Source organism: Asparagus officinalis, chromosome 2 (assembly GCF_001876935.1).
Source record: "Asparagus officinalis chromosome 2, Aspof.V1, whole genome shotgun sequence".
NCBI classification, from domain to species: Eukaryota; Viridiplantae; Streptophyta; class Magnoliopsida; order Asparagales; family Asparagaceae; genus Asparagus; species Asparagus officinalis.
The window spans coordinates 63,762,811-63,776,362 of NC_033795.1; the positions used below are offsets into that span (position 1 = coordinate 63,762,811).

The 13,552-nt window shown below is 43.1% G+C and overlaps 1 protein-coding gene across 1 annotated transcript in view; it reads left to right on the plus strand.

Annotated features, from left to right (window-relative positions):
* Positions 1-13,552, plus strand: part of LOC109831541 (ethanolamine-phosphate cytidylyltransferase-like) — a 55,373-nt gene that overhangs the window by 4,965 nt on the left and 36,856 nt on the right. Inside the window, exon 2 of the mRNA XM_020398879.1 lies at positions 12,117-12,352. Within this exon, the coding sequence (XP_020254468.1) occupies positions 12,118-12,352 (235 nt within the window). The 5' untranslated portion in view covers position 12,117. The remainder of the gene's footprint in view (positions 1-12,116; positions 12,353-13,552) is intronic.

Below are 13,552 nucleotides of genomic sequence, written 5' to 3' on the forward strand. Positions count from 1 at the left end.
GGTGGCCGAGCCACCTATAGGTGGCTCGGTGGCCGCCGAGCCACTTGTGGCCGGCCACCCTGTGCCCAAGGCACAGTGAGGGTAGCCTATAAATAGGCCACCCCCTTGTTCATTTGAGAAGGTTGGATTTTGGAGGAGGCGAAGCCCTGCAGGATTGGAGACTCAGATCTAAAAAAGATCTCAACTTTGGGACATCAAGGACTTGCTCATCCAGATCTGGTGCTCGGCGATCATCAACGTCAAATAAGGCAGGTGTTCGAGAGGATCGGATCTCAGATCTACGTTGCTACACTCCGGATCTAAGCTTGGTCTTAGATCCCGAGACTTGGACGATTGTTTCCTTGGTGAAACAATCCTCCCCGGCTATTATTTCCTTGGTGAAATAATACCCGTTGTACTGCGTAGATCCGACCGGATCTAGATCGCGCGGTGGTCCACGGCAAACAACCCCGGCGCAGGCAAAGAACCCACAAAGCGAGCGACCGCAAAACAGGAGCTCGCGATTCGTTCGACAAACAAGGAAACAAAGTTGTAATTTTCATTTCTTTTCAATTTGATTTTCGTTGTAACCGGATCTTATAAAAAGACCGGATCTTTGTAATCGATAGACTATTACAAGAGTGTACAATGGAATCATTAATGAAGAAAGCAACCATTTTTCCCGCGAACAATCTGGCGACCACAGTGGGAGCCACCGATCTCGCTGCCGAGATCGTTGCGTCGCAGCCGCGGATCTCGATCCCGGTCGAGGAGGAGGTCGAGTATGAGTTCGACCAACAAAAGTTCGAGGAGTACCTTTCATCCTCGTCCGGATCTACCTCCCCTCGCAAGTCTAAGAAGTCCAAGTTCCCTTCCAGTAGAAAGGTGCGTTGGTACGAAGAAGTTGAAGCTACCAACGACGATCTCACCCCGATTGACGCCAAAGTTGCGTCGGGTGAGGCTCCACCAACCTCCAACCAGATCAAGCTGGTTCCAACCAATTCCTCCGTCATCAAAGGAGCGGTGACTCTCTCAAAGAGAGCCCGCCAAAGGCGACGCCAACGTTTGGCCAAAGAATTCGCCAAAGCGATGGAGTCAACTGACGGAATCCGCTACAACGTGGATCTGAAGAACAGGAGAGGCAAACAGCCTCAACGACCGATGAATGGCGACTCCTCCAAGCTGCCAACGAACGAATAGGTCCGTGTCAAACGGAACTGTTCGACACTTGAGGAGCGCATTCACAAGCGCCGCGCAATATCAGCGCAGGCACGGGCTCAAGTCCAAGAAGCCCGTAGAAAGTTGCAGAAAGAGGTGGCCAAGAAGCCGCCATCAACCAGCAAAGTTTGGAGGCGGCACCCAAGCGCACTACTTTGCGCATCGAAGTTCAGGAGCCCGTTGAGAATTCACGCCCACAAAGGCGCGTTTCGAGGCGTGTGACTCTCGAAAGTCCGAAAAAGGTAATTCGCTCTCAGAAGGAAACGTTATCGTCTGATGATGATTGCGTTATACCTGAGAAATCGTGCCAACACACGATAGGTTGCTCCGATTTTCAAACGGAAGAGCTGTACTATCGTGCTGGGGGTACGAGCAAAGCCAGAAAGAGAAGTCCTCGAAGGCTAGAAACTCAGTGCCCTTGTTTAAAGCTCATTCGGACGGTACTGTCTGAGTGCAACTGTATCAAGGCAGTCCCCGAGAGAATTTCAGTGTTCGAAAGGCTTAGTACCGAAACGCCAAAACCAAGGCATAGGCGTTTCCGGCAAAGAAGAACGGTGGTTAAAGATGGAGAATTTCCGAAGGTCACCGCCAATATGACCAGCAAAAGGACGTCGACACAGGATAATCCCGAGTCGATTCCGGAAGTACCCTGGCGGATGACCCGTCTGCAGTCCAGAGCCATCATACGAGGAACTTATGGTAGGGTTCGGACAAGATTACCGTCAGAAGATGAAGAATCGGATTCCTGCTCTGCTGTCGCATCAGACAATACAGTATCCAGCGAGGGACAACCCCGCGAGTCATTCATGATAAGCGCGGAACAAGTGGTCAAAATGCTGGAAGACGTCTTGGCTAAGCAACATGAGAGCTTCAGGTTCGAAATGCAGATGGTCATGCAGAACATGAGAGAGATACATGACCAACAGATCCAAGCACTGACGAACCAGCAAGGCGAACCAAGTCGTCGTAACCAAGTTCATCAGGAAGATGAGGATACAAATGAAGCTCATAATGCCAATAATCCTCTCGTCAACGCAGGGGTGGTAACGAGAATGCTAGCGAAGACACAGGTGAAAACCTGAAAATTAAAAACCTCGAGAGCAAAATCAATACGTTGATTTCCGCTCAAGAGACCAAAAAGACGGGCATTCCTTGTCCATACCCACGAGAATGGGAATCGATCCCCTATCCGGCGAAGTTCAGTCTGATTAACTTCACGCCGTTTGATGGGAAGGGTTCACCCACTCAACATTTGATTTACTTCAAATCGCACCTGGGTGTTATCTCTAGTAATGAGCCTCTGATGGTACGGTCCTTCGTTGGCACTCTTTGCGGAGCCGCCTTCGATTGGTATTGTCGCCTCAAGCCAGGAAGCGTGAACAACTGGGACGACATGGAGACTAAGTTCCTCGCTAACTTCTTCGATGACGACACCGAGATTTCAATTGGCACACTATTTGATGAGAAGCAGAAAAATGGTGAAACAGTTAAAAACTTCGTAAAGAGATTCCGAAACAAAGCAATGAATTGCAGGGATCCGGTTAGTGAAGACTTTATTCTCGAGACTTGTCACAATAATCTTTTATTGGACATCCTCGAAGCGATGGGAACAGCACCGTCTGACACTTGGAAAGACTTGAAGGTGCGCGGTGAACAAGCCGAACGCTTCCTCCGAAGGAAGAAGGCCGAAGGAACCGACCGACGGCTAATTCTCCGAACTCGAACGTTGCCTCTCGTGGTAAAGGCAAATCACCTGCAACAGCTGTTGACACTAATCAAATGTCCCAACAACAATCCCGAAGGCAACAAAAGACTTCGGGTCCGAGACTCCAAAAAGAGTACTCTTTCAAGGACGAAGGCGTTCCAGCCATCTTCGAATCCCTCCTTGGAAATAACAAGATCAAGCTACCACCTATCACAAATCAGGAGGAAGCTGACAACACGACGGACCCAAAGTACTGTGCGTACCACAGGAGGGTCCTTCATCCCACCAAGGATTGCTTTGCTCTCAAGAATAGCATTCAGACATTGGTTGAAGCCGGCGTTATATCGCTCAATTAAGTCGAAACATGACTCCAAAGAGTATACGAGTATAAACTGTTTCTCAATCCTCCAATAGGTGCATGAGGTTAAACTGCTCATTTCTATACTCCGACAAGTATAAGAGTATAAACTGCTTCTCAAAACTCCAAAGAGTATACGAGTATAAACTGTTTTCCGACGAGTATAAGAGTATAAACTACTTCTCAATCCTCCAACAGGTGCAAGAGGTTAAACTGCTCCCTGCATACTCCAATAGGTATATGAGTCTAAACTGTTTCCCACTTTTAACGAGAAGTTCCTGGAGAATATTACGTTAATATTCTTAAGGATAACCCGGTCAAATAGCTGAGAATAATGTCCGAACCAGTTCAGCAGAGGAAGCTGGGGGTGGACGATTTATGTAACGGGAAGTTCTTAGAGAATCATATATCCTTAAAGATAACCCGAACACCCAACTGAGTACAATACCAGACCCGGTTTCGCAAAGGAAGCTGGGGGTGGATGATTCATGTAACGGGAAGTTCCCAAAAGAAATCCATATAGTGTATTCTTAGGGATAACCCGGTCACCACAGCAAGGTAATGCAATAAGAAACTCCCATTCAAATTCTCACCATCTCATTGCTAGAGTCTGGACATAATATTAGCAATTGGTCAACCTTTCTACAGTTAGGACCAAACCAAAGACCCCTCTCGATTCCGCCCAATGAACGAGAGGTCCACAACGAGCGAACAAACCTTCTACAGTTAGGATCGTCTTAAACCCCATCGTTAAACTTCGCTATCAGTTGGACGACAATCAAATCCCGCTCTCGATTCCTCCAATGAACGAGACGGTCACTTTCAAATCGATGATCAACCTTCCCTACAGTTAGGATCATTTCAAACTATGCTTGGTCAACACCTTCCGACAGTTAGGACACAACCACAATTCACTCTCGTTAACGAGAATTCATCTTTAGTTCAGTAATCAAACTTTCGAAGTTAGGTTATCTGAATCTTTCGATTCTCGCAGTTGAGATCCCACTCTTAGTTTCACCTTTCAGATTCTGGGGTGGAGATCCCACCTCGAGTCTCCTTTCTAGCTGAAGATAGAATTAAAATTCTTCTTTCTTCAGTGTCGGGAGATAGATATAAAATTCTTCTCTCCCATTTCGGGTTCGTCTTTGCCCCAAGAGACAGTACAGCGCACCTTTTTCAACTCCCAACAATCTGTGCCTCACAGGTCGCAGGAAGTTTACGAATCCTAAGCAGGGTAAATCGGCGCCTAACACGCGCTGGCCGGTTAGTCTTTTTCGTAGAAAAAAGACAGCCAGAGTTCGATCTGGGTATTCTTATCCTGAAACTAAGCAAGGAATAAGTCTGCGCTTAACCCGCGCTGGCGATTAAGTCTTAACCGTTAAAAAGAAACCGTTCACATATTCAACATTGTGGGCAGGTGTTATTAATAACGCCAAAATCCATGCCTTAACCATGGGGAATTTAACCTAAATTCTAAAGCAGGGAAATATGTCGACGCCTAACAACGCGTAGCGGTTTAGTCTTTTTTCGTAGACAAAGACACCAGAGTTTGATTCTGGGGTATTTAATTCCGAAGTCCTAATAGGGATAAGCGCGCTAATACACGTGCCGGGTAGCCTATTCCGTACAATGGCGAAGTCTACGTATTCGAAGTCGTAGCACAAAGTCTAAGGGAGTTCATTCCTTTAGCGCAACGTGTAGCATAGGGAACGGATTTAGGATAATCCGCATGCTAGCCCGACTCAACGGTAGTCGGTAAAGGCGTAATCAAATCACGTAAGGCTGGGGTTAGCCAAAATGCCCTAAAGTCAACGCCTAACACGCGTCGCGGGTAACCTATTCCTAACAAATGGTAAAGCTATGTATTCAACAGTCATAGCACAAAACTAAGGGAGTTCATTCTTAGCACAACGTCAACTGCGGAACGGACTAAACAATCCGCATGTAAGCCCGATTCCAACGGATTATCGGTAAGACACGTCAAATCCGTTGAAGGCGAGGATTTGCCAAAAATCTAAGTCAACGTCTATACAAGTTGCTGTTTAGTCCTTTCACAGGAGAAAGACGAAGTCTGCGTATTGCAATATCGTAGCACTAAAGGGTTAACCTTTTAGGCTTAACGTCAACCTTGCGGAACGGACTTAAAAACCGCATGCTAACCCGACTCAAACGGTAGTCGAAAGGCTTATCAAACCGTTGATGGCTGAGGGAATTTGCCAAAAATTCTATAAATACAGTCATTGATGATCAATTTATGAATTGGTCTCGTGACTCAGGTATCTGCCACGCTCCAATCCTTAAGAGCTTAAACTGTGTAATCCAGAAAGGTACGAGATAAACTGTGTCGACCCGGACAACGCGTCAGCAAGGAAGCCAAAGCCGGACAACGGCGTTGTTAACGAAGATTCAACACCGACAATCGTGTCAGTTCTGTGTTGAATACAGCGAACTCGAGTTGACAAGTCAGGAAGTCAAGAATCGACTTCAGTTTCAAATTCCGGACAGACGGTCAGACAATAATGCAGGCAGCCGGAACGCTTAGCAGATATCGCAAAGATCGAATAGCCTGGAGGATTTTTTGAAGGAACAAGAATAGAAGCCATTCCAAATATCCCCGCGTTCACCGGATGAGGACAGGACAATCATATCCAAAGTATTTCAGACTCTTCTATCAAAACGAGGCTGAAATACTGGAGGGGGTATCTCTGTAGGCCATATAAAACTGCCTGTAGGCCCTTACGCAGCTTCGACGATTGCCGATTCGACAAACCGATCATCGACATTGTATGCAGACCAGATCATTAGTCCAACCCGAAGCTAATCGGCCGAACCCAAGTGGCCACGCGTGGCTCACCGCCACCTCAATGGCCGCACTCACCGGACCACCTCAAAGTGCCAGCGTGCTCACCGGCCACCTCCAAGTGGCCCGCACGGCTCGCCGGACACCTCCAAGGCCCCGCGTGCTCACCGCCACCCTCAAGTGGCCCGCACGGCTCGCCGGCACCTCCAAGTGGGCCAGCGTGGCTCCCCGCCTACCTCCAGTGGCCCGCACGCTCGCCGGCCACCTCCAGTGGCCGCGTCACTCACCGACGACCTTGTGCCCAAGGCACAGTGAGGTTTCCTATAAATATGGCCCCCCTTTGTTCATTTGAGAGGTTGGAATTTTTGAGGCGAAATCTCTGCTGGATTCAAGACTCAGTCTAAAAAAGATTGACCGCTTAGGACCTTTGAGGAACTTGCCATCCAGATCTGGTGCTCGCGATCGTCAACGCCAAATAGGCAAGAGTTCGAGAGGACCGGCGAATCTCAGATCTCACGCAGGCGTAACTCCGTGATCAAAGCTTGTCTTTGATCCCGAGAATTTTTTTTTGCGGCGATTGTTTCCTTGGTGAACGGCAATCCCCCCCGCTATTATTTCCTTCGTGAAATAATACCGATATGGCGTCGATCCGACCGGATCTAGATCTCGCGTTGGTCCCCGGATAAACCCCGGCGCAGCAAGAAGCCACAAAGCGAGCGACTCGCAAACAGGAGCTCACGATGTGTGTCGACAAACGAGAAAAGTTGTAATTTTATTTCCTTTTTTGATGCTCGTTGTAACCGGATCTTATAAAAAGACCGGATCTTTGTCCACTCAAAAAAGTTGTTATTTCAGACGTGAATGGAATCAATGAAGAAAGACACATTTTTCCCGCGAAACAGTGTTCTGTCTACTTTGTACAATTATTATAGTCCTGAACAACTGGGAAAATAATAGGAATTGAATTCTGTTACTATGTGGGGATAGCTACCTATTTATGCATCAAAGGATATTCTTCAACGCAAATCTGTATATGGTTATGATGAAGAATGCAAAAGCTGATTATTATTCACGTATTTTTTTAAAAGTTACACTAGAAACTTATTTCGTAAGACGAATGATAAGCTCTTTCTGTATGTTGTTTGTTTCATGCAGGATGATAAATGGTAGGAGCTGTAAAGTGGGTAGATGAACTGTCATTGCCAAGATGGCACCATATGCATCACTAAGACTTCATTGTACAAGTTATTTAATGAGTATGATATAAGATTACATGAAATCCATGGGGACGACCCGTGCCCTACTTCCGGATGGCACTCGATGCATAGCTCTTTGCAAGAAGGCAGGTCGCTATAAGCAGATCAGGGGGGGAGAAACGGAACGGGGTGTCAAGCACAACAAGTCTGGTACTATTCAAAGTCTTGCTATTTGGTTTTTCTTTTTTCTTTTTTCATATGCCCTGTTCTTGTATAGCGTTTGATTTTAAGTATTTTCTATTTTATGTTGCTCTTCAATTATTGCCCAGTGGTAAAGTGTACATTAAAATCTGGGGTTAGTTACACGAAAATACACAAGTTTTGTCTAAATATAACAAAGTACCTAAAGCTTTAAAAGACCCTAAGATTAAATACTAAAGTATCTCCCGTTAGACAACCCACATGCTGTTTTTACAAGCTTAATTAAATTATATTGAAAGCTGCCTCATTTATATTCAACTATCCATGTCATAAACCCTGCCAACAGAGTGATCCCCTTTTCCTTACAGTTCTCCAAATTTCCCAAATTGAATTGTGCCTAGGAATAATTTTGATTTCGAAACTGGAGATTTTGAAGCTGGCAATCAAATTGTGGAGAAAACATTGATATTAGGTCAAATTTGCTGTTGGAAATAAGCTTACTTAAACTTAAAGGTACTGGTTGTAAATTAAAAGCAAACTTTAAGATAGCAAAAAGGAGAAGGAAAAAAGGCATGGGATTAACATGTGCAATGAAAAATGGATATTCTGATATTCTAATGTCACAATGTGCTAGCAGGTTGTAAGTAATTAGAAACATTAGGGTTTTTAATGTTGATTGAAACATTGGTTATTGATTTTTAGTGTTTTAAAGCTTGTGTATTTTGGTGTTACTTTTCCGGCGAATTTGGGTTATTTCTTGGTAAACCTTCAAATTTGTTTATTCATAGTGTTATGATTTATCTATTTGATATACTACCAGCTTACTTAATGTTTTTTTATTTTCTTATTACATCAAGACTCGTCATCTATATTCGTCATCCGAGAGCTTAATGCTTAATAAATATTTAAGAAATCTGCAGCTTGTTTAACTGTTTCAGAAATCTTTGTTTCCTGATCATGGTGATCATTTTTCTGCAATTATTTTTATATTCAGAGTAATCCTGCACAGTGTTTTGTTTTTTACCACTGATAAATATTTAGTCAGGAGAAGTGATAGAAAGTGAATGACTACATAAATTACATAATCAAGTTTTCTTAGGATCCAACTGATGAGTGTTCTGAATTAAATTGATATACTCTATTTCTTGATAAAATATAGAGAGGGACCAGGAGGAATCATGTATGTCATAAATATTAATCATATAGTGACATGTATTGATGTATCCGGACTAGTTTATCTGTTTACTACAATTTATTGTTCTTTACTCCTCACTAATATCAGCCCAGTAAATTCAACTTTTCCCCCTCAATTAACAAATGGATCTCTGTTCCAGACAAGCAATGACAATCAGGAATATAATGGCCAATGCAGTTAGGTTGAATTTTACATTGTAACAACTTTCACCAATGTATTCGAATATTTTTCTAAACAGTATATTACCTTCTTCTCTCTCACACACATGCACAACATACACAACAAGATGTATGCTCTCTGCTGCACAGAAGGCTTAAAATGAATCTCTTCCAGACATGGCATTTTTGGTGTTTATGTGAGCTATGTTGTAGCCTAGTTAAAGCATTCCTATATTGCACTAAATTGAAGTCATAAATTATTTGTTCTTGCTCCTAGGTGCAAACGGTTAGCAAAAGTTCCTCTAAAACGTTCAAGCAGCTTTGTATGTTCCTGATGTTTATTATGGCTAACTCTCTGATTGTCTGTTGAAATTGTACAGCAAGTACACAATTGTAGTCAAAACCTAGTAACAGATGCAAACTTCTTGTTGTTTTCTGAACTTTATCCCAGAGACTTCTTTGTGATCAAGAGACCCCTTTCTAATGAACTTCTTATCCAATAGAACAGTATTTGCTGAATAATACTCTTTTTTCTCTTGATTGGTTCCTAACGTTACTTCATGATAAAAGAAAATTACATGTTCGGCCTTAACGGGCTTTAACTTCAAAACGGTTGGCTAACTTATAAGTGCAGCCATTCCAAAGAGAATCTTGTGCAAATACAAATCTAAACAACTGATTGCCCCATGTTTAGGCCCAACACATTTTGAGTGCAATGTTTATTATATATGAGAATAATAAAAAATAATATCTAATTTTCAGGCCTGGCTATATTCAGTGCAGAAATCGTCCATGTGTTCTTTAGACATACATGCTGAACAATTAACACTTGATTTGAGAATATTTGCAACCAGCCTGAGTTACTTCAAATACCAATATCGCGATAGTGGATATATCAGCTACTTCAAGAGCAGAATACTCTTGTCCAATTCAATTAGTAACATCAGCACACCACACAAAATTGACTTTCCCATGTTCAGGCTCAAACTCCATTGAGGGTTTAGTCTTTCTCCGTAGAAAAAGACACCAGAGTTCGATTCTGGGGTATTCTGTCCTAAAATCTAAGCAGGGATAAGTCTGTGCTTAACCCGCGCTGCCGGTTAGTTCTTAACCGTTAAAAAGAACACCCGTTCACATATTCAACATTGTGGCAGGTTGTTATTAATAACGCCAAAATCCATGCCTTACACGCATGGGGAATTTCATCCTAAATTCTAAGCAGGGATATGTCGACGCCTAACACGCGTAGCCGGTTTAGTCTTTTTCCGTAGAAAAAGACACCAGAGTTTGATTCTGGGGTATTTTATCCCGAAGTCTAAGTAGGGATAAGTCAGCGTCTAATACACGTTGCCGGGTAGCCTATTCCCGTAACAATGGCGAAGTCTACGTATTCGAAGTCGTAGCACAAAGTCTAAGGGAGTTCATTCCTTTAGCGCAACGTTACATACGGAACGGATTTAGATAATCCGCATGCTAGCCCGACTCAAACGGTAGTCGGTAAAGGCTCATCAAACCCGTTGATGGCTGAGAATTTGCCAAAAATTCTATAAATACGAGTCATTGACGCATCAATTTTATGGATTGGTCTCGTGACTCAGGTATCTGCCACGCTCCAATTCCTTAAGAGCTTAAACTGTGTATACTCCAGAAAAGGTACGAGTATAAACTGTGTCGGACGCCGGACAACGCGTCACAAGGAAGCTCAAAAGCCGGACAACGCGTTGTAAACGAAGATTCAACACCGACAATCGATGGTCAGTTCTGTGTTGAAACAGCGAACTCGAGTTGAAAAGTCAGGAAATCAAGAATCGACTTCAAGTTCAAAATTCCGACAGACGGTCAGACAATAAATGCAGCACCGGAACCCTTACAGATATTCGACAAAGCATCGAATAGCCTGGAGGACTGAAGGAATCAAGAATAGAAGCCATTCCAAATATCCCGTCGTTACCGATTGAAGGACAGGACAATCATATCCAAAGTATTCCAGACTCTTCTATAAAAGAACGAGACTGAAATACTTTGGAGGGGGTATCTGTAGGCATATAAAACTGCCTGTAGGCCCTTTAACGCAGCTCGACGATGCCGATTCGACAAACCGATCATCGGACGATGTATGCAGACACGATCATTAGTCCACAACACCGAAGCTAAATCGGCGAACCAAGTGGCCCGCGTGCTCACCGGCCACCTCCAAGTTGCGCCCCGCACGCGTCTCATCTCTCCCTAGCCTCCAATATTGGCCAGCGTGCTCACCGCCACCTCCAAGTGGCCCGCACGCTCGCCGGCCCTCCAAGGCCAGCCGTGCTCACCGGCCACGCCCAGATGGCCCGCACGCTCGCCGGCCACCTCCAAGTGGCCAGCCGTGGCTCACCCGGCCTACCTCCAGTGGCCCGCCACGCTCGCGCCACCTCCAAGTGCGCCCGTACACTCACCGCGCCACCTTGTGCCAAGGCCACAGTAAAGAGAGCCTATAAATAGGCCAAGGGTTGTTCATTTTGAAAGGTTGGATTTTTTGGAGGCGAAGCCCTGCTGGATTCAAGACTCAGATCTAAAAAAGATTGAAGCTTTAGGACTTTGAGGACTTGCTCATCCAGATCTGGTGCTCGGCGATCGTCAACGCCAAATAAGGCAAGAGTTCGAGAGGACCGAATCTCAGATCTACGCAGGCGTACTCCGGATCAAAGCTTGGTCTTTGATCCCGAGATTTGGGCGATTGTTTCCTTGGTGAACCAATCCCCCCCGGCTATTATTTCCTTCGTGAAATAATACCCGTAGTACTGCGTAGATCCGACCGGATCTAGATCTCGCGTTGGTCCACGGATAAACCCCGGCGCAGGCAAAGAACCCACAAAGCGAGCGACTGCAAAACAGGAGCTCACGATTTGTTCGACAAAAGAGAAAAGTTGTAATTTTTATTTCCTTTTTTGATCTCGTTGTAACCGGATCTTATAAAAAGACCGGATCTTTGTAACTCAAAAAGTTGTTATTTAAGAGTGAATGGAATCAATGAAGAAAGACACGATTTTTCCCGCGAACAGTGTTCATGTCTACTTTGTACAATTATTATATCCTGAACAACTAGGGAAAATAATAGAATTGAATTCTGTTACTAGTACTGTGGGTGATGCTACCTATTTATGCATTCAAAGGATATCTTCAACTGGAAATGCTGTATATGGTTACTGATAGAAGAATGGCAAAAGGCCTGATTATTATTCACTTATTTATTTTAAAAAGTTACACTATGAAACTTATTCGAGACGAATGATAAGCCTCTTTCTGTATGTTGTTTGTTTCATGCAGGATGATAATGGTAGGAGCTGTAAAGTGGGTAGATGATGTCATTCCAGATGCACCATATGCTATCACTAAAGACTTCATGTACAAGTTATTTAATGAGTATGATATAGATTACATAATCCATGGGGACGACCCGTGCCTACTTCCGGATGGCACTGATGCATATGCTCTTGCCAAGAAGGCAGGTCGCTATAAGCAGATCAAGAGAACGGAAGGGGTGTCAAGCACAGACATAGTTGGTACTATTCAAATCTTCTATTTGGTTTTTTCTTTTTCTTTTTCCATATGCCCTGTTCTTGGTATAGCTTTGAGTTTAAGTATTTTCTATTTATGTGCTCTCAATTATTGCCCAGTGGTAAAGTGTACATTAAAATTGGGGTTAGTTACACGAAAATACACAAAGTTGTCTAAAATTATAACAAAGTACCTAAAGCTTTAAAACCCTACAGATAAATACCTAAAGTATCTACCGTTAGAAAACCCACATGCTGTTTTTACAAGCATTAAATTAAATTATATTAAAGCTCCCTCCATTTAATTCACCTATCCATGTAATAAACCCTGCCAAGAGTGATCCCCCTTTTCCTTACAGTTCCTCCAAATTTCCCAAATTGATTGTGCCCTAGGATAAATTTTGATTTCGAACTGGAGATTTGAGCTGCAATCAAATTGTGGAGAAACATTGATATTAGGTCAAATTTGTGTTGGAAATAAGCTTATTATAACTTAAGGGTACTGGTTGTAAATTAAAACAACTTTAAGAGTAAAGAAGGCATGGGATTAACATGTGGCAATGAAAAATGGATATTCCTGGATTATTCTAATGGTCAACTAATGGTAGCTAGCAAGGTGTAAGTAATTAGAAACATTAGGGTTTTCAAGTGTATGATTTGGAAACATTGGTTATTGATTTTTAGTGTTTTAAAGCTTGTGTATTTTGGTGTTATTTTAGGCGAACTTTGGGTATTTTCTTGTAATTAACCTTCAAATTTGTTTATTCATAGTGTTATGAATTTATTATTTGATATACTACCAGCTTACTTAATGTTTTTTATTTTTTTATTACATCAAGACTCGTCATCTATATTGATCATCACCGAGAGCTTAATGCTTACATAATATTTAAGAAATGCTTGCAGCTTGTTATGTTTCAGAATCTTTGTTTCCTGCTCATGGTGATCATTTTTCTGCAATTATTTTTATATTCAGAGTAATTCCTGCACAGTTGTTTTGTATTTTTACCACTGATAAATATTTAGTCAGGAGAAGTGATAGAAAGTGTAATGACTACATAAATTACATAATCAGTTTTCTTAGGATCCAACTGATGAGTGTTCTGAATTAAAATTGATATACTTCTTATTTTGATAAAATATAGAGAGGGAGCCAGGAGGAATCATGTATGTCATAATATTAAGTCAAATAGTGACATGTATTGA